The sequence below is a fragment of the Eurytemora carolleeae genome, unplaced genomic scaffold (genome assembly GCF_000591075.1).
Source record: "Eurytemora carolleeae unplaced genomic scaffold, Eaff_2.0 scaffold52, whole genome shotgun sequence".
Taxonomy (NCBI): Eukaryota; Metazoa; Arthropoda; class Copepoda; order Calanoida; family Temoridae; genus Eurytemora; species Eurytemora carolleeae.
In genome coordinates, this window is record NW_019396055.1 from 350,862 (window position 1) to 373,845 (window position 22,984).

General features: G+C 31.7%; 1 protein-coding gene across 1 annotated transcript; it reads left to right on the forward strand.

The window, feature by feature from the left end:
* Positions 1–4,731: 4,731 nt before the first annotated feature.
* LOC111707052 (chorion peroxidase) lies at positions 4,732–21,084 on the forward strand. Its single transcript, XM_023480052.1, has 19 exons — positions 4,732–4,794; positions 5,611–5,671; positions 6,144–6,385; positions 8,752–8,900; positions 9,246–9,473; positions 9,986–10,159; positions 10,829–10,904; positions 11,378–11,447; positions 12,692–12,817; positions 13,389–13,623; positions 14,310–14,396; positions 15,110–15,253; positions 15,481–15,576; positions 16,428–16,509; positions 17,101–17,311; positions 17,899–18,177; positions 18,637–18,903; positions 19,465–19,531; positions 20,000–21,084. Exons 2-19 carry the CDS (start codon positions 5,620–5,622, stop codon positions 20,133–20,135), a joined length of 2,721 nt encoding a protein of 906 aa, XP_023335820.1. The 5' UTR covers positions 4,732–4,794; positions 5,611–5,619; the 3' UTR covers positions 20,136–21,084.
* Positions 21,085–22,984: the final 1,900 nt, after the last annotated feature.

The following is a 22,984-nucleotide window of genomic DNA, read 5'->3' on the forward strand; positions in this document are numbered from 1 at the left end:
TTACGTTTAGGTTTAATGCTAAAATACCATTATCCAAGTATTCGATGTATTCAGTTTGTAAAAGTAAAAGTAGATGATTAACGGGTTTTATTACGGTGGTTCAAGTTTACTGAATTTAACCTTATAGTTTAATGAAGGATGTTTACTCCATGATTATCACGCAATAGCTAACCTTCAATATCTCGTACTAAAGTATTATTAAAGAACATTAATTTTAGTTTCTTTCGCACTTTTTACACTTGGAATCCACACTTGTCACGAACCATGGGGGAAGGGGGAGAGGGGAGACAGAGGAGTAGGGGAACTATTACTTAAGTATAGAGTATTTATACTATACTACTCACCATAGTACAGAAACATCCAGAATAAAGCGGACTTAACGTCGTTTTCATTCAATCTTTTAATTTGAAACGTTGCTAAGGGTTTTGTAATTAGTACCTGTTTTGTCTGATATATCTTAGGACTAATTTTCAGACATGACAGATAGATATATTACAAAAACCTTATTTACAATTCACATAAATCTTTTAACACAAACTTGGCACAATCCATTTGTTTTACTTTCCATGTTTTATTCTTATTTATACAATCGATGATTCATATTTTTCAAGTTCTTATTTCTATGATTTAAAAATTTCGGCTCGAGGCGTAATTCCCAAAGATAATATATATATAGATACGCAGGCAGGTAGAAACCTCCTTCCTAAATTGCCTGTAGCAGACAACTAATTTTTGAAAATCTGAGAAAATGTGCAAAAAGAGACATCTATAACAAATTGATTACTTTCTATATTCCTTTCTCCCCTTTCTGCTATCTGTAGGAAATACGCATTTATGTTATATAAACATACAGTACGCGTATTGCATCCTGTATATTTCAAGTGTTGCTATTTGGACCTGTTTGACCAATAAAACTAAATTTCAAGGTAACACAAACATACAGTACGCGTTTTGTTTATGTTATGATCAGATCAGTTGTAATTTGTCCTAGACTCGATGTACTTTTATAGTCATAATTTTTATTGAAATTTCGTTAATTTACGTATGCCATTCAGTACAACTTGCACATTTAAACTTTTCCTACCTCAGTTTTATTTGCATTGATTAATTTGTTTCATTAAGTACAATATGCAGTATACATTGTTGATACTATAGTACGCATTTAGTGTTATCACGCATAAACAAAGTGATAAATGAGCAACAATCCAGAGGATAAAATGCCATGCGTACGACAGAGATGGTGCTTTTTGCACATTTTCTCAAGACCTCTAAATTTATACCTGTCTGCATATCTATATATATATTATCGTTGGTAATTCCTTAAACCCGAATTTAAGACCCAACTCTGACGACAGCTGTTTCAAGATGACTGACAGCTGCAAGATCTATGGCTTGACTTAAGGAGTTAGGCCCAATGATAATAAAACCGACCTTGGTTGGGTTTAGTGGAGAATATAAGGCTCAATGTTGAGTCTTATTCTCATAAAAACCCGGAATGCGCCAATTCCTACCATGAAAATCCGTCAAATAGAATATTAAACCGGTTTTTGGAACTAAACTCTGTGGAAAATAAGATGCAGCTTGAATCCAAAAGCTCAAGTCGTAAATAAGGCCCAACGATAGCTTAGATTCGAGCCGTATTTTCCCGAATTCTTTTAAATCACTGGCTCTGGCCGCAATTTAAAAGCTTGGTATGGAGTAATAATTCCTCATACCCAGCTTAAAACCCAATCTAAGACCAAACTCTGATGACACATTGTGTCACGTGATTGACAGCTTCAAAATCTTAGGCTCGACTTAAGTTGAGTGAGGGATAATGAAAATAAAACCGACCTTGGTTGGTTTTAGTAGAGAATAAGGCTCAATGTTGAGTCTTATTCTCATCAAACCCGAAATGCGCCAATTGAAACCATGAAAATCCGCCAAATACAATATTAAACCGGTTTTAGGATCACAATTTCGGTGGAAAATTAGATGCAACTTAAATCCGAAAGCTCAAGCCGTAAATAAGGCCCAACAGCAGCTTGAAACCGAGTCGTATTTTTTTGAATTTTTAAATCGCCGACTAGTCAACAATTTTAAAAAACCGGGAAAATACTACTCAGGTCAAAGCTGTCGTTGGGCTTTATTTACAGCTTGGGCTTTCGGATTTAAGTTGAATTTAATTTTCCACAGAGTTGAGTTTTCAAACCAGTTTAAAATTGAATTTGGGCGGATTTTCATAATTGGAATTTGCGCATTCCGGGTTTTGATGAGAACAAGACTCAACATTGACCCAATTATTCAACAATAAAACCAACCATTTTTATTGGACCTAACTCCGTAAGTTGAGTCTAAGATCTAGAAGCTGTCAATCATGTGACACTAGCTGTCGTCAGAGTTGGGTCTAAGATTGGGTCTGAAAGCTTGGTTTAAGAAAATACGACTCGAGTCGAAGCTTTTAAATCGCGGGCGGGACGAGGAAAAATAGAACTTTGACACTTTAAAAATATTTGGACTGTAAAGAATAGCATAGTGACTAGTGATGGTAAGGCTGGCCAACATTTTTTTTCCCGTCCAACTGCATGTTATCAGAGCAGTTTTGGTCAAACACAAAAAACTGACAATGCGATATGATTAGATTTGATGATATGATTTATTGAAAGGACTGGCCAGTTACCCAGACTGGATATTCAATCAGACCGGATTCAATCAGTCAGATGGAATAAGTAGATTTAATATGGTGAAACCTAACCACAAAGCTAGTTCTTCTCAAGGAATAAAACTTATATAGAGTTAGGAGGAGAATACAAGAGTTATTGTTGAGAATAAAACCTCTCAAAACTTATATAGAGTTAGGAGAAGAAAAGAAGAGTTATTGTTGAGAATAAAACCTCTCAAAACCTTATTTTCGGAACAAAAGTTAGTCCAAGAAATTATCATTAAAAAAGAAACCTACTTAAAGAGTTTTTTAAAGGAGGAAATCATTCCTAAGGAGTTATTATAAGGAAAGAAAACCTATTTAAAGAGTTATTATAAAGGATAAACGCTTTGTGAACATCTGGCATACTTGATATTGATTTTCACTGATTATACCTTTACTAAACTCATCCTTGAATATCTTTACGCTTGTTAAATTCAGCCAAGACGTTCCTGATTCATGTATTAAAGAGAATGTTCATGATTTTCTGCAGTGCATCTATTTTCAATTCCATCCATTTAGATGAGAAGCCAACCTTAACGTTGTTATTAACAAGTTGTGAATATCAGAGGGTTGTGTAGATATTTCTTAGTTCTATAAATAATCATCCTATTAACTTTTGGTTCTATACTCTCTACTGAGAGTATTCGACTCCATCAACTCCTGGCACTATACTATCTACTTAAAGTACTAAACTCCATCATCTTCTTATACTGGTTCTGTACTCTGTACTGAGAGCATTAGACTCCAAAAACTCATGGTTTTATACTCTCTCTCCTGAGAGTACTAGACTCCACAAACTCATGGTCCTGGTTCTATGCTCTCTACTGAGAGTACTAGACTCCATCAACTCCTGGTCCTGGTTCTATGCTCTCTACTGAGAGTGCTAGACTCCATCAACTCCTGGTCCTGGTTCTGTACTCTCTACTGAGAGTACTTAACTATTTTAATTTTTCCATGGAATTATACTCGTGCGTATTGAATTCTCAATAGAAACGAAGTTTCATGTTGGAGAAATCTTTATTTATTCGTTTCATTTAGAAGTTCTATACTGTGTAGATTTAGAAATATAGAATCAGTTCCATTAGGATAATTTCTGTAATATCTATTCTATGGAATATGGATGTCATATTTACAAATACTAGGCTTTTAAGGCACTTCGCGCCCATCTTCTATTTCAATTGAGAACGTGTTCTCTTTGTATACATTGTAAAACAATAACAGAAAAAATTTCGTGGATTTTATTAATTTTTAAAAATCGAAATTTTGTTAAATGCAAACTTTTGAAAATTCGATCATCCATAAACCTTTCTTGGGGTCACGTGAGTTTCCACAAAAAATTTGGGCCCGATCGGTTCAGTCATTTTGACGTTTATTGGATACAAACAAACAGACAGACAAGCAAAGTATATATATAGATCGAAAATTATAGTAATGGAACACGGAAATACAGATTTCTGATTTCCCAGGAAATCGTTCCAGACAGATTCGTTCCATATTCAGGAGAATGGAACACAGAACTACGACCTACAAGATATCGTTCCTTGTATCTTAATGTATCTAGTATCTAGTATCTAGTATCTAGTATCTAATATCTAGTATCTAGTATCTAGTATCTAATATCTAGTATCTAGTATCTAGTATCTAGTATCTATTATCTAGTATCTGGTATCTAGTATCTAGTATCTGGTATCTATAGTATCTAGTATATCTAGTATCTAGTATCTAGTATCTAGTATCTAGTATCACTAGTGCACTTAAAGAATGTGAAACCAGAAAACAATTAAAATAGTTTTCTAAGAGTTGAAGGACGATATATCCGTACATCCAGGTTCTCCAGATATACGCTGTAATTGTTCAACCAAGCCACTAAACAACTCATCTTTAATCATATTTTTCTACTCTGTTGCACACTTTAAATACAAGAGCTAAGAAGATTTATCTTCTAATAAAAGAAGTCGAATTTTAAGATTTTTGTTCTTTGTTTTCTCCAACTTTTGATATCTATAAACTTCACAAGATATGATTAATATTTAATATTTAATATTTTCAGAGAAATGGTTGAACTGAGTTTAGAAGTTTAGTTCTACTCAAAACATAGAAAAATACACGAGGTATAGACAATTATTTTATATCGGATTAATTCCACGATGTTTACTACAACCTCAAAATTTCTGACCTCTTCATCTTATCGACCTGGTGGTTTGAATCATCTCAAGCGTATTTTATCTAACTGAATTCATAGTTTGAAATATATAAGGTTGTTGACGGATAGAAACAAGATTCTCAAGTTGAACAGATAAACAACAGATTAACCCCCAAATCAAAATCGAAAATGAAGAATTCTCTTTATTTCCTGAAAAAATTACATAAATGATAACATATAAAACTGTTACAATGAATGTTTATAATGAAAAAATTCTTACGATCTATTTTCTGATAGCAAAGGGGTTAAGTAGTTGGACAGTACTAAGACGTTTTAAACTTCTGAAATAAATGACAATTAATTATTAACGAAAGTCACTAATTCTTTATGTGAAAATATTCTTTGTTTAGCTTTTGAAAATGGATGGATTCACAATGCTTTAGGTTGTTTATACTCCTACAGGGAGAACAAAGAAACCGGAGGTTAAAATTATTTGGTTTGGTTTTGGTGTCTCCGAGAGGGGATCTAAGTTAAAGACGACTTTACACGGAGCAAAGTTAATGGTAGACAAAGGTGTACACCATAAGTAAGATATGAAACTATAAAATCTGAGTTTGTGGCAATGACTTAATTTCTTTGTGAGATCGAATTATAATTCCTTTGTTTTATTATACTCCAATCTTAATAAAACAATTTTAAAAAAAGATACAGAAATACATTTTTTTAGAAAAAAGAGAGGAATTGGAAAATATAAATTGAAAAATAAAACAAATTTTTTTTCTAGGCGCATAAAATGAGCGAGAAATCTCTCCACTTTTTTCTGATCATTACCATTCTTATTTTAGGTAAAATTATATCTATTTTAGGTATGTAAAATTATATCTATTTTAGGTAAAATTATATCTATTTTAGGTATGTAAAATTATATCTATTTTAGGTATGTAAAATTATATCTATTTTAAGTATGTAAAATTATATGGTATGTAAAATTATATCTATTTTAGGTATGTAAAATTATATCTATTTTAGGTATGTAAAATTATATCTATTTTAGGAATGTAAAATTATATCTATTTTAGGTATGTAAAATTATATCTATTTTAGGTATGTAAAATTATATCTATTTTAGGAATGTAAAATTATATCTATTTTAGGTATGTAACATTATACCTATTTTAGGTATGTAAAATTATATCTATTTACATGATTTAATGATTTAATATTGATTGTAATCAGAAAAATATATACTGATGATGATACTAATTTGATAAAAAGATAATGTTTTCTGAATAAGTTGAAAAACTTAATTACGTTTAGGTTTAATGTTTACTGATCAGCTGGAGATTAAACAAACTGAGGAAGAGGAAGGACTACAAGGAACCAGACTCGGAGATAATATAGAGACAGAGAATCAGGAGGAATGGGATTTAGAAGATAAAGCTGGGATCAAGAACAGATCCTATGATCTGGATCATGACGCTCAGCTGAAGCACGCCCAACTGCTGGAGAAGGTTATCAGGTTCGGGTTGAACCAGAGCGAATACCTCATCACAGTTCAGGTCTTACTTTTTTATCATATATTTGAACGTATCCTCCATCTGAAATATTAACAAATTCACAATTTAAGGATGATGAAGATATCTTTTCTAGATGAAAATTTATTAACCTTGGTGCACTTTTTTCTAGAAATGATTCTTAGATTTCTAAACTAAAGATTTTAAAAAATGGTCATGTCTTTTTCAATTTCAAACGGCAAATCGACGAATTCTATCTCAGAGTGTATAAAATAAAGGTGAAAAGGCACCATAATGAATTGTTCATGTCTCTCTTTAATTTTAAGAATCACATTAAATTACGCAGACATAATTTTCATTATTAAGATTCGAATCCTTTTTCTTCTTTAATCTTTGAGTCAAAAAAGTGTGATTTGCGGCGCCTGGTGCAAAATTGTACCTTTTTTTGTGCAACTCTCCTGTACAGTGTTTTTTTTCAATATTTTTTGAAAATTTGTAATTTTTTTAGTATTTCAATGGCCCAAAAGAAAATCCGCGAACCTTTTTTTCTCTCAAAATCAAATGTTCAGAAAAGCAAAAATGTGTATATAAATTATTTCTATCGAAATCTAAAAAAATTTTAAAGATTGAATCAAAGAATCACAGAAAATTCGCAATTTTTAGTTCTGGTCTAATTTTTAAGGAAAAGTTATTTAAATTCTCTAGTTCCTTTATTCTTAGTATATTCTATAAAGTATTAAATATACACTGTTCAGTTCAAACCTTAAGAACCATTTAAAAATAATTTGTCCGTAAAAAAAAACACTATACAGGACAAAAGACGGTACAATTTTGCAAATCACACTTTTATGATTTGCCCTGTATTTAAACGATAACTAAAAAATATCTTAATTTGAAATAATACTAATAACAGTTTACCTATGTATTAAAGGAATTTAGTCTTTGCCACAAACTCTGATTTTCTAATCCCTATATCTTTGCAACCCAATGTCGGTAACCTCACATGTTTCAAATTATGAATTCAAGAAATGATTCTTAGATTTCTAAACTAAAGATTTTAAAAAATGGTCTTGTCTTTTTAAATTCCATATCCTATCTCAGATTGTTGAATTGTTCATGTCTCTCTTTAATTTTAAGAATCACTTTAAATTACGTTATAGACAATAATTTTCATTATTAAGATTCGAATCCTTTGTCTTCTTTAATCATATACAGGGTGAGTCAAAAAAAAGTGTGATTTGCAGCGCCTGTTGCAAAATTGTACCTTTTTTGTGCAACTCTCCTGTATGGTGTTCTTTCAATATTTTTTGAAAAGGATTTGAGTCTTTGCCACAAATTCAGTTTTTGTAAAACCTCTATCTTTGCAACCTTATGATGTAAACCTTTAATATTTCAAACTTACATTATTTGATATAACAGAATTCTTAGTTTGAAATATTAAAGGTCTACGACATTGGGTTGCAACGATATTGAAATTAGAAAATCAGAGTTTGTGGAAAAAACTCAATTCCTTTGTATTCTTTTTGGTACTCTAGTGGCCCAAAAGAAAATCCGCGAACCTTTTTTTCTCTCAAACTCAAATGTTCAGAAAAGCAAAAATGTGTATATAAATTATTTCTATCGAAATCTAAAAAAAATTTAAAGATTGAATCAAAGAATCACAGAAAATTCGCAATTTTTAGTTCTGGTCTAATTTTTAAGTAAAAGTTATTTAAATTCTCTAGTTTCTTTATTCTTACTATATTCTGTTCAGTATAAACCTTAAGAACCATTTAAAAACAATTTGTCCGTAAAAAAAAAACACTATACAGGACAAAAGAAGGTACAATTTTGCAAATCACACTATGATTTGCCCTGTATTTAAACGATAATTAAAAAATATCTTAATTTGAAATAATACTAATAACAGTTTACCTATGTATTAAAGGAATTTAGTCTCTGCCACAAACTCTGATTTTCTAATCCCTATATCTTTGCAACCCAATGTCGGTAACCTCACATGTTTCAAATTATGAATTCAAATAGTTTGAAATATCAAAGGTTTAATCCATCAGGTTGCAAAGATATAAAGATTGACAAATTTAATTTTGTAGCAAAGACTAAATTTTTTATCATACTTCATCAGATTCGCGAATTCATTTTCCCCTTTTTTGAAATAAAATAGTTTTTTTTGGCAAGTTTCAAGCAAGAATTTTTTCGGGAAATTGCATGTGTTTAAAAAGAGGGATGTTGCACTCCGAATTTCTAGTAGAATTGTTATCTAGACACATCCTTCAATAATTCATGATGTTTTCCAGGAGAAGGCTCTCTATGATAAAGGGATTGTTCTAAAAAAGAGAGATGTTGCACTCCGAATTTCTAGTAGAATTGTTATCTAGACATATCCTTCAATAATTCATGATGCTTTCCAGGAGAAGGCTCTCTATGATAAAGGGATTGTTCTAAACAAGTCTGAGCCTGCCCATTTTGTGTCTGTGTTTAACAAACAGAAGAAGAGATCGAAGAATCTCTCCAAGTATGCCTACGCTACCCTTCATGCCAGTAGTCTACTAAGCCAACAGTGAGTTTATCTATTCTTCTTTTCCATTTTTGGCACCGGCTGATCTCAACTTAAACTTGAGATATCAAATAAAGGAATCTAGTTTTTGTCACAAACTCAAATTTTCTAATCTCTACATCTTTGTAATCTGATTTTGTAAACTTGTAATATTTTAAACTTAGATTATTTGATCTTACAGAATGCATAGTTTGACATATCTGAGGTCTTCAGAATTGGGTTGCAAAGGTACAAAGATTAGAAAATCAGAGTTGGGGGCAACGTCTTTTAAGTCTTTTCTTCCGGTATGAAGCATTTTCTTAGATGTTTTCTCTACTTTATATGTACAGTAGATATGTTATGATCCAGGTTTATGTTAACGAGGCAGCAGGTTCTCTATGGTCTGGAGAGGGTTGAGCTCCGGAGCACGTCCTTGTTTGATGATTGTCCGCTCCGAAACCGTGAAGCAAGACAGGACGAATGCTCCGGGTTCGCTGCTCTGTTCCGAACTCCAGATGGAACTTGCAACAATTTTCATCATCCAACCTGGGGAGCTTCTTTCACACCTTTCCTCAGGTTCTTGCCTCCGGATTACAGGTTCGAAAAAACTACTTCAAGATTCATTTTAACGTTGAAGAAATTATCGAACTTAGGATTAAAGGAGTTCTCGCGTCAAACTCTAATTTCTCTTCTCTATATCCTTGCATCCTGATGGTAATAACCCTTATAGGAAAAAAAACAAGTGGAGAGTAATCAATTTTCTCTAAAAATAGAAAATATGTTTTTTTAAAGGATTGAATTTCTTTATTTTAAAATTTTAATAATTGGAGTTTCTGATAAAATTAAATTATAAGGAACTTTCGAAATTGATAAATAATAGATTAATAAAATTTTAATGAAAAACACATATAACATTTAAACCAATAACTGATGCTTAACTATTTGCTTATTTCCAACTTGTGCACATAAACATTAAAATTTTTTATAAACAAGAAAATCCTTTTTACTTTTAGTTCAAACTCAAGCAAATCAATGACTTCTGAACGGAAAAAAAATTCTTTATTAAAACAAACAAAAAACTAAGAAGAACTAATTCTAAAAAATACTAGTGATGGTATTGAGGCCTTCAGACGATCAGTATCCAACGGTCCTCTTCCCAATCCTCGTATCATCAGCTCTATGATACACAGGGACGTGAGCAAGGATACAAACCAGTTCACCATGATGGTGATGCAGTGGGGGCAGTTCCTGGATCATGATATAACCTCCACACCTGTCACAAGGTAAACCCACACCATTGACTATTCTATCAATAGTTTTTGTTTGTTCTAAAAACTCAGAACGATCAACACAGTTATGAAAGTTATGCATCAGGTATTGGGACCAGAGCAGGGAACTGTTGTTTTGGATGCTCATAATCCTGAATGTACTCTTGATCTCGAAATCCACTGTGATCACTATTAATTTGCCGATCTGTATCTTTAATTTAGTTATTCCTCCCTTGATCAAAGCCCCCGTCAAACCCTGACTGGGTATAGCCAGATTAACAAAAGATCCAAGATTAAGAATTTGAAAGGAATTTTATGCATAATCTTGATAGGCATCTCTGAGTTTGCATACTTTAGTTCAAAATTAACTCTCAAAATATCGACGGGTTGAAGTAGCACTAATGAAACCGATTAACTTCCCCTATTTACAACTAATATCTTAAAGAATACTTTTAGTACTTTTGCACCATGCCGAATTTAATTTATAATTTACGATCTGGTATGTTGTAGCAGAAACAACCTATTGTATCATATATCTACGTTTCTTGCTCTCAATTCAGCACGTTTTGACAGAATTTATTTTTTGTCTTCATTGATATTGACAAAACTAATCTTGGATTTAGTAAAACTTTTGGTATTTTGATGAAAAACATATCGAAGTTTTTCTAATTTAAAAATTTTCAGAGGATTTAATGAATCTATCCTGAAGTGTTGTTCTCAATCTCCTGAAACCATGCATCCAGACTGCCAACCTATTATGGTAATTCTTTCAAAATATTTAAAAGAAATTTTAAAGCATAATTTATAATTTATAGTTAATAATTTATAGAACTTTAGCGTAGTTTCAAGTATGCAAAAAAAAATGTGGAAGATATCGTCGTTTTTCTGACTCGAAAAGTGTTTAACTCTGATAACTTCTGCAGTGCTTCTTAAAAGCAAGAAATGGACCAGTCACTTTTGCAGAGGAACCACGAATGAAAATAAACTGCAGTTTAAAGAAACAAACACATTGATATCTGATTCTAGCTTAATCAAACAAAGCTTTTAGAAGTACTGTTGTAAATCGGGCATTAACGTCTTTTGCATGGAGAGTAACTTGAAATTACGTTTACAGTTTCCTTTAAGGATTAGTTCGATATATGATAATTGTATGAAATATCAAACTGTAACCACAGTTTTAAAATATAAAACCAGCTTCAAGGTTGATTTATCAATGGAGAATTTATTCTTCAGATTCCAGCAGATGATTCGTTCTACTCCAAGTTTAATGTTTCATGTATGGAATTCGTACGGAGTTCTCCAGGTACTAAATAAGATAGATAGGATAGATATGCTGGACAATTTAAAGAATAGATAGATAGCTAGAATGTGGAACGAATTGATAGAAAGGCCGGAGAACTGAGAAGATAGGATAGAAATGTAGAAAAAATTGAAAGAATGGAGAAATAGGATGATAGGAAAGAAATGTAGCAAGAATTGATAGGTAAAACGCAAAGATTGTTAAATACGATATTTAAGTAAAACAGAATAAATGGGTAAATATAATGTAGATTCCAGTTAAAATATGTAGATAGTAAGCTGATAGGAAAAATAGATCGTAAGATAGGATAAATAAATAGTAAGATAGGATAAATAGATAGTAAGGTAGGATAAATAGATATTAAGATAGGATAAATAGATATTAAGGTAGGATAAATAGATAGTAAGGTAGGATAAATAAATATTAAGATAGGATAAATAAGATAGAATAAATAGATAGTAAGGTAGGATAAATAGACATTAAGGTAGGATTAATAGATAGTAAGATAGAATAAATAAATAGTAAGGTATGAAAATAGATTCTAAGGTAGGATAGATAGACATTAAGGTAGGATAAATAGATAGTAAGGTAGAATAGATAGATAGTAAGATAGGATTAATAGATAGTAAGGTAGGATAAATAGACATTAAGGTAGGATTAACAGATAGTAAGATAGAATAAATAAATAGTAAGGTATGAAAATAGATTCTAAGGTAGGATAAATAGACATTAAGGTAGGATAAATAGATAGTAAGGTAGAATAGATAGATAGTAAGGTAGGATAAATAAATAGTAAGATAGGATAAATAGATAGTAAGGTAGGATAAATAGGTATTAAGATAGGATAAATAGATAGTAAGATAGAATAAATAGATAGTAAGGTAGGATAAATAGACATTAAGGTAGGATAAATAGATATAAGATAGAATAAATAGATAGTAAGGTAGGAAAAATAGATTCTAAGGTAGGATAAATAGACATTAAGGTAGGATAAATAGACATTAAGGTAGGATAAATAGATAGTAAGGTAGAATAAATAGATAGTAAGGTAGGATAAATAGATAGTAAGATAGGATAAATAGATAGTAAGATAGGATAAATATTTAATCAGATAGGATAAATAGATAGTAAGTTAGGATAAATATTAAATCAGATAGGATAAATAGATATTAAGATAAAATCATATATGATAAATAGATGAAAAAAAAATCAAATTCGATTTGTCTTTATAACTAAATTTTGTTTAGGACCCCGTCGTGACTGTTCTCTGGGACCACGTGACCAGATAAACCAGATTACATCCTATATAGACGCATCTAATGTTTACGGGAGTACACCAGATGACCAGCATTCTCTTCGGTTATTAAAAAAAGGTTGGAGATTTTAGCCACACACCCTCTTGAGCTGACAATTTTTGATTTTGTGGATTAGTTTAAATCGGTTCCAACGAGTTGAACGGATGCTCCTCTTTCTCTTGGCGAAAGAGAAAGAAAAAATTGCATTCATTTAAACAAGATTCGAAATATTTTGTCTGAGAATTCGTATCTAATGAAATACTGTTGTACGTTAGAGTAACTAAGAGTAATTTGAATGCCATGAAATAATAACATAATTACAAGTTTTGAAAGTTCAAAAAAAACAAAAAAATTACTGAATTGACCATAAATCTATTATCGAGACAAACCTATGAATAGTATATAAATAGTTCCGTTTAATTCATGCATTTCTTAATTAAAAATTGATTAAAATATTGATTTTTGAAATGATAAAATTATTTAATTTAGCTTCATAACTAAATTCTCAAAAGAATAAACGAAGCAACAGAAATTAATCAATTATTAATCTTTTTGAAAAAAATGAGTATAGCCTAGTTTGAATAGTGATATGACTCATGATTGAATAAAATTCAAAAAAGGTGAAAAATTGTATTAATGTTTATCCTAGGTAAGCTAAAATACACAGATCTCCATATCCGTAAACCCCTCCTTCCTCCTCTGGAGTCCCTGGAAGCTGAGGAAGCATGTCGGATCAAGAGTCCGAACCTGCACTGCTTCCATGCTGGAGATGAACGGGTTAATGAGCAGCCTGGACTAGCAACCATGCACACACTCTGGCTCAGGGAGCATAATAGAGTAGCTGTAGAGATGGGATCATTAAATCCTCATTGGTCTGATGATAGGTAAGGCAGGATAAAAAGGTATTGGGTGCTGCCTCCCATTTCTAGTTACAATCTATCTATTTATAGTTGTGACCATTTCCTCTTCGAAAACGAAATTACCAAATTTTTCGAGTTATTTAATTTTTGTAAACGAATTTTTGAAAGAAAATTTTTGAGTCCTGATCTAAGAAATCATCAGACAAGCCCAAAAGAATGTATAGGATCAATTTTTTATAAAATGCATAGATTGATATTTCGGTTAATACATCTTTTTTTACATTTTATCAGAAACTTGTTTCAGTTGTCATAAAATATTTTGTATTGATAAAAATAGTTAAAGCTTGGATTCATGAAACTCCTGCACTTTTATCTTTAAACAATAAATACCAAACTTTAAATTGATTTGGATGATGCTAAGAATTTTTCCTTTTGTCTGATGATATTGAACCAACTATAAACTTACTTTTTGAAGTTTAAGTTGCAGCAAATATGAATTTAAAGGAATTGAGTCTTTGTCACAAACTCAAATTTTCTAATCCCGATATATTTGCTGCATACTGATGTAAACCTTTGATATTTCAAACTTAGACCATTTAATCTATCATAAATCATAGTTAAAATATCAAAGAGCTAAGACATCGGGTTGGAAAGATAAAGGGTTTAGAAAATCAGAGTTTGTGCCAAGGCTCAATTCCTTTGTAATTTAGAGTGTTTCTTGAGACCCGGAGATTTATTGGTGCAGTTGTTCAGCATATTACATACAATGAGTGGCTCCCTATTATTCTCGGACCAAGGTACGGAAAGTTATTTAAATTTTTCAGGTTGAGCTGGGAACTTTAGAAGCCCGGGATTTAATCCCGACAGAGTCAGAATATCCAATTTTCAATTTTTTACTTAATCCACTCTTTTTCGGATTTAGTACAGAAAAATCAAAAACCGGTTTTTTATCAATAGGGAGTCCCTCACGTTCCTTAAATGGCGCGTCAAATTTAAAATTCACCGGATAATGATACGCGACTCTGATTGGTTGAATATTTTACACTTTTCAGGATACAAGTACTAGATTAGGTTAGTGTCGATATTAAGAAAAAGAGAGGATTAAGCATTGATCTCGATATCCACCATTCTAAAGTTTCCAGCTCAGTTGTATCATGAGTTCAGAAAACTTGACTTGACTTAATCTTCAGAATACTAATGAGTCCAGAAAACTATATTTGAGTTCATGAAACAAAACTTGTTCCAAAAACTGTGTTTAAACAAACATTTTCGTTAAAAAACTTGATTTGGAATTCAGAAAACTAAGATAGAGTTCAGTAAACTAAAACTTTGTTCAGAAAACTAAAATTGAGTTCAGAAACCCCAAACTTAAGTTCAGAAAACTAAAATTGAGTTCAGAAAACTGCACCTAAGTTCTTCAGAACACTAATCTCACTTTGAGCTCTGAAAACGAAAGTTGAGTTGAGATAAAAAAAAAAATAAAAAATTTAAACTCCATTCTTGTGTTTAGGGTTCTTGAGATATTTGAACTAAGACTTCTTCCGCGAGGATATTATAGAGGGTACAACGCCTCCGTCAACCCAACCGTGGCGAACGCTTTCGGCGCTGCAGCATTCAGATTCGGCCATTCATTAGTCAAGAACACAATCAGCAGGTACGCGTGGAATTTGGGGAAAGTAAAAAGCGAAAATATTTTCAAAAAAACATTTTTTAGACTTTTTTTTGCAAATAATTCGTTTGATGTTAGGATTTTGGTAATATATTTATTTACTCTAATATACTAAAATAAGCAAAACTATTGTGTAAGAAAGACTAAAACCAGGATGGGATAGGAGCTAAATAAGAATAAAAAGACTATTTAATAAACCTTGTAACATTTAGATGCAACAAGGAATTTAGAACGGTTCCCTTTCATGTAGATCTTCACAAGGAGATGAATAATCCAAGTAATCTTCATAATTTCGGCTCAGTAGACAGGTATACCCGGAGAAAACAAGGTTTGTATTCTCTAGAATTTAAAAAGGAATTGAGTCTTTGCCACAAAAGCTCAAAGTTTTTAATCCCTATATCTTTGGAACCGAATGTAGCAGCCCTTCTGCCTAAACCTCCTCTTTGAATTATAATGGACCTGCCTGAATCTTCTCTGTAAAATATGATTGACCTGTCTTAATCTTCTCTATAAAATATGATTGACCTGCCTGAATCTTCTCTGTAAAATTTGATTGACCTGCCTGAATCTCCTCTGTGAAATTTGATTGACCTGTCTGAATCTTCTCTGTAAAATTTGATTGACCTGCCTGAATCTCCTCTGTAAAATTTGATTGACCTGCCTGAATCTCCTCTGTGAAATTTGATTGACCTGCCTGAATCTTCTCTGTAAAATATGATTGACCTGCCTGAATCTTCTCTGTAAAATATGATTGACCTGCCTGAATCTTCTCTGTAAAATATGATTGACCTGCCTGAATCTCCTCTGTAAAATAAGATTGACCTGCCTGAATCTTCTCTGTGAAATATGATTGATCTGCCTGAATCTCCTCTGTAAAATAAGATTGACCTGCCTGAATCTTCTCTGTAAAATATGATTGACCTGCCTGAATCTTCTCTGTAAAATATGATTGACCTGCCTGAATCACCTTTGTAAATTATGATTGATCTCCTGAATTTCTAATTTCGATATCTTTGCAACTTAATGTCATAGACCAGTGATATTTCAAACTATGACTTCTGCTGGATCAAACAGCCATAGTTAGAAATATGAAAGGTTTGGACCCAGCGGATTTCAAATTATATTTATAAATTAGACAGTAAAGTTTATTACTATATAGGATACTGCTGAGTTTATGTGATGACAAGATGGCAAGAAGGGACGAATTTATTACTGAGGAGCTAACCAATCGTCTCTTCCAGGTAATCAGGCAGTAGTTGATACATAGCTTACATTCTTCTAATAACAATGACAAAATGTATATCTCTAGCGATTTTGAAAACCCGTTATTTTAAAAACATAGTGTAAAACTTATGTAAAGTTTAACACAGAACTTCGGAGTCATCGAAAGAACTTATAAAATGTCGTCTGGACAATTCTTCATAGGGGTTATTATTATTATACAAAAATCTCAGTAATTGAAAAATAAAGAAATAGTTATAAAATATAAAGAGCTCCTGATAATTATTCAATTAAAAACTAACTTTCCCCAGCATTCCATTATCAGTAGGTTTAGAAAATGACATTTTTGCAATTCTTTCCGTATCTCCGAAATTAAACTGTATAAAATAGCTAAATATTTTGAGACTGAACCCGATATCCATTGCTTAAGCTTCATTGATTTGGACGGGAAAGTTGTCCATCCATATCACCAATTAGGACGTTGAGGTTTAAGCGTCGAGGGGGACTGTAACTTTCTGATTTCATTGAAAGGTTTAATTGATACTAAAGGTCGCCCTTCGGTATTATTCTGACACATTTCATGTTGATGATTTATATGTTTAAACTCTTAGACTCCGAAATCTGGGTTCGGGATGGATCTGATGTCTCTGAACATCCAACGAGGACGGGATCACGGTCTAGCTCCGTATAATATCTGGAGAGAGCAGTGTGGGTTGAAGAGGTTTACAGCCTGGATACAGATGGAAACTGTCATGGAGAAGACCACCGTGAATCGATTAGAAAACGTTTACGAACACGTGGACGATATTGATCTATTCACAGGTCAGTAAAGGTCATCTTCACTTTTTTTAGGTAAAATTAAAAGTATGGCATTCTAATGAAAAATCGTCATTTAAATCCTACAGGAACAAAATCATACTGCAAATATTTATTAAGTTGTCTTAATTTTTCAATATAATACAGGGTGTCCCAAAAAACATGGGAATTAAGTGACGAATTGGATATCGTATTTGTTATGAATTAGCATTGTAATGCCTAATTTCAAAAACCATAATATTATTATGTCTGGTAGAGTTTATTTTATGAAAAGTGTAAAAAACTGTAAAGATGTGTCTATAATGTCTCCGCAAGATGAACAGTGAAGACGGACAAGTTTACTCTGTTTGAATACTGTAATTTTCTTGTTTTACTAAGTACAAGCGTATGCAGTCAAAACATAAACAAACAAAATGTGAATTTAGAAGACGAAACTCTTACAGATTACAGCTTTCTCAGTAGGTATCACTATACTAAATCAAAGAATTATTTGAAAAGACGATATCGAATTCGTCACTGAATTCCCATGTTTATTGGGACACCCTGTAGTAAAGAGTAATTAAGGAAAAAGTTTTAAGACTATTTGTATTCAGGTGGAATGGCCGAGAAACCTGTTGTTGGAGGAATAGTCGGCCCAACCTTCTCCTGTATCCTTGGTCAACAGTTTCTAAACCTGAGGAAGGGAGACAGGTTCTGGTATGAGAACGGAGATCATCCTGGAGCATTTACTCCGTCCCAGCTCCAGGAGATCAGGAAAACTAGCCTAGCCCGGGTTATCTGCGACTGTTTGGATGATATTGATATGCTTCAACCGTTTGCATTCCTTCAACCTGATCAATTTGCGAACCAGAGAACAGTTTGTAAAGGACAAGGTGCTCTATACTTCTATATATATACTTTGCTTGTCTGTCTGTCTGTCTGTCTGTTTATCCGTTTGTATCTAATAAACGCCAAGACAGTTTGGGCCGATCAGTTTGTGTGGGACCTGACATGAACCCACGGAAGGTTTATGGATGCTCAAAATTACAAAATCTTATTTCCTAAAGTTTTTGATTCTTGTGAAACAAAAAAAAAATGTGGAAAAAAATATTATTAAATCCACGAAATTTGATTTTTAATTGTTTATATTGTATAAAGAGAATATGGTAACTGATACAGCCACAGTAAAAAGTTGATTTAGAAGATGGGCGAACCGCGATACTTGAAAACTTTACAGGGTGTTCCAAAAAAGGTTGATTAGGATTTCTGGAGCCCTTTTTTTTGGACTCCACATTAATCCACTTTCCAGTGTTATAACGTCTAATTAAACTGAAATTGTATTTTATGTTTAGGTATTCAAAGAATGAACCTGGATCCCTGGAAGGAAGAACTACCGAAACCTCAACAGTTTAACAGTGAATCCTTGTACCCGGAGCTTGCAGATCTTCTCACAGATCTGTCCCGTACTGGTGGAATAGAGGAGCAGATATTTGCTGATGAGGCTCCAGCTCGTCCTAGTTTCTCCAACCTGGCAACTAATGAGAAGGAAGAAGAGGATGATTTAAAGTTTATAAATGGAGGAGATAATATTCTTCAAATCTTTAGAAAACCTTCAATCGGTAATTTCTGAAAATTAATTATGAAACAGAACTTAGAGTATGAAGGACAAAGGAATTGAGTGTTTGCAGCAAAAATTTTATAATCTTTGCAACCCGATGGTTTAAATATTTGAGATTTCAGACTTATTTTATTTGATCAAACAGAATTCAAAATTTGAAATATTTAAGGTCTACCAAATAGGGTTGCAAAGATATAGGGATGAGAAAATCAGATCTTGTTGCAAAGGCTCATCTCTTTTAATTGACAAAAATAAGACACGATATATATAAGTCTTGAATATAAAAAGCAAAAGTATTAGAGAAGAAATAATTTGTGAAAAACAGATTAAAAAGAATATTTGGGCAAATAACCTTTATTTATTTACTAATTTTTGATAATTAGAGCGAAAACATTGTAATTTTTGATCTTGTTTCCAATTTAAAATACCATTAAGGATTTTATAATTTCGAACGAAAAAGAAAAGACCACAATCTATCCGTTTTTAAATTTTTTTTTATTGCGCGCATTAATTAAAATAAAACAAGATAAAGAGCAAAAATATGAAGAAAAAACTACTCTAGGTTTAGAATCAGACGAGCAATATAATGACGAGCTCCCTAATCAACTGAACCCAGAACAATATTACAGGTTTAATATTTTCAAAATATTTATTATATTCGGTAAAATGCTTTAGTTGAGACACTTGATATCAAGAACATAATCCTCAAATTCTGGTATTTTTCTAGTTTCTTGAAGTTCTAACTAGTGAATTAATTCTATCAATTAGATAAATCCAAAATGGCCTAATTATTCAATTTACCAAGAAACAACGCAGACCACACTTTAAATAGTTTCAAAATTGAAAAATTTTTGGATTTTAATTTAAAGTAATTGAGTCTGACATTCTAATTCGCATATCTTTTTCGCTGACCTTAAACTATGAATTCTGTAAGATCAAATAATCTAAGTTTGAAATATCAAAGGTTTATACCATCAGGTTGCAAAGATATAGAGATCAGAAAATGTTTGTGACTCAATTTCTTTTAAAATTTATTCACTTAAATTACAATTTATAATTCTTTTATCTTATTTTGTTGAAACTCATTTTTATTAAAGATTGAACTGGGCACTGAATGAGGATCGACAAGATCTAAACATGAACCAAGAATCCTCGAGAAATCTCAACTCTAAAACAGACCTGGAAGAGGAACTCCGCCAAATATCATTCCAAGATCTCCTGAATCTCACGTAAACCAGAATATACCGAGGGTAATTGTGAAAACTGTTCTCCGGGTTCCCACGAGGTGAAAATCTAGAAGTAATTAGTGTTGAGAGGTTTCAGGGTCACGGTTCAAGTTTATTACAGTTTATACTCTAACCCAACATAGATAACACAGGACTAGAGGGAAAACGTTGAAAAATCACAGTTTATACAGATAGGGCAGAATATGTTGTTTCTATCAAATTGTTCCAGAATTTTTGTATATTTCAACATGGAATTAAGTTTTTGTCCCTATCTCTGATTTTCTAATTCCTATTTCTTTGCAATCCGATGATATTTCAAACTTTAAAATCTGTAAGATCAAAATGTCAAAAGTTTTCACCATTAGTTTTCAAAGATACATGGATTGTGGAAGATACACAATTCCTTTGTTATGGAATTTGATTTATTTGAACATAAACCCTTTACCCATTTATATTGGATTTTATTTGATTTTCCTTGAAATTTCAAACTGAGATTATCTTATATAATTAGCAAACTCATAGTTTTAAAAATCTGAGGTACAAAACATTGGGTTGCAAAAATTTAGGGATTAGAAAATCAGAGTTTGTGACGAAGACCTTTCGTTTCCAAGATTCTATTAAAATGTGAAAATATATTTCAATTAAATCAATTACCTTTTTATCAAGGTCACCTATAGAATCTCAAAAAGATCATTCGCAGCCAAAGTATTTCTGTGACACATAATAAAAAATGTTTGTTATATTGTTATGAAAGATAATTTTAAACCGAATCTTGCGAAAGATGCAAAAAGACTATACACTATATAATTATCGTTATGGTGAATAAAAAGCAGAAAACCGTAGACTCCTTTCTTGTATACTCAATACTGATTGAATCGATTTTTCTATTTACTTCTGTTATTTCTTACTGTTGCTATTGCTATTACTATTGTTATTTATTTGTTATTTATTTATTAAAGTTATTATTATTTTTGTGTTTTTTATTTTACTGTCTTATTAACATAGTTTTTGTTCTAAGAAAATAATAAATTATTGAATTTGTGATAAATCATAAATCAAATTTATGATAAATTAAATATGATAATAGAGGCTGAAAGGTAATATTTCAGTAATGTTTAACAAAAACAGAGACATAAAATGTAAAAATTATCTTGGTTTTATATTATAACTTGTTTGAAGTTTTTTTTGTTTTTAAATAATTGTAATTGTTGCTCCTAAAAACGACCATTTAAAATCATTTTTCTTTTCGAATTGGTGCATTTTCTTAAACAATTCCAACTATTTTCCAGTATTTTTTTCTCCAATTTTGATGTTCCGTAAACCTTCTCTGGGGTCATGTTAAGGTCCAACAAAAAATGTGAGCCCGCTCGGTTCAGCCGTTTTAACGTTTATCGGTTACAAACACACAAACAAACAGACAGACAGACAAGTAAAGTAGATTAGATATAAGAACCCAACATACGGTGTCATGCAACAACATGGTTAAATATGTAACAAATCCACATAATGTTGGTTTCAAGCAATCTATTACTTCGTTATAAACATATCTAGGTCTAAATTGGGTTTAGAACTAAAGTCAATGTTGGTTTATAGACAAAACACCGACTCTAGGTTTTGGAGAGAATATAAATATTGCCTAATTGTTAAAGGGACTGTAAACGTAATTTCAAGTGTCCGTCCAAGCAAAGATGGCAATGCCCGATTCACAACCGTACTCCTAAAAACTTTGTCTGATAAAATATGATTTATTAATGTTTATATTAATGTTTATAAGTTTAAAAGCAGATTTTATATTCAATTGGAGGTTTTCTACTAAATTGACTGACGCATTTCAACTCCCAGCAACATAAAGGGATTTTCTAAACACTTTTAACCCTGGAAAACCGACTTTTCACGTTATTAATCAGATAAAGGTTTCAAGGGTACCGTTGTGAATCAGTCACTTATAATTACGCTTCATGTTTGATACTTTTGAAAAAAATTAGACTTTTTAAATTGTTCTCGTCAGTAACATAATGGAGGTCACTGGTATTTTGGGACTTACTGCATTCTTTGGCCCTTAATCCTATGATGCAATGTATGATGCAATAATTGATGCAAATAAATTGTGCAAAACCTCCTACGTAGATGCATAATGTTTGCGAATAAACCTGTTTTGACAGTAACAGAATTGGATTATACATGGAAACCTGAATTTCAAATGTTCGATGGAAATTGCCTTTTTTTATAAAAATGTGTAGCTGTTTGGTTTTCCACGTTTTTTAGAATTTTTTATTCACGATATATCACTCTAATTTAACAGTTCTGTCCTTATGCCACAATTTGACCTAAAAAACATAAGTTTTTCGCCTTTTCTTTGTAATAATTTTAGTCTGGTGATGGGTTTTAAATAAAAAATCTATCAAGAAAACTTCGTCAGTTTAAAGATTGTTGAAATAAAGACCAAAATGAGTCCTAACGGATCTCGCCCTGGTAAGTTCAGGGTGATATATGTAATTGTACAAACGAAAAATTCCTGTTCTGACTTCTTCTATCAAAACTTTAATTTCTTGGCAGGTGGTACAAGTTATGAAGGCAAGTGTCATTATCCCTCCCNTATCTAAAACACATTGAAAAAAAATTTTCTCCGCCCTTAATAAAAAACACATTAATAAATGTTTTTTCTCTACCCCTGATAAAAAACACGTTGAAAAAAGTTTTTTATCCACCCTAAATTAAAAACTCATTGATAAATGTTTTTTCTTCTTTTTTAATTAAAACAACATTTATAATTTCTAGAACGTATTTACTCCACATTAATAACCTTTTATTGCGCGATAATTTTACGGATATTATTATCAAAATACTATCAGGAAA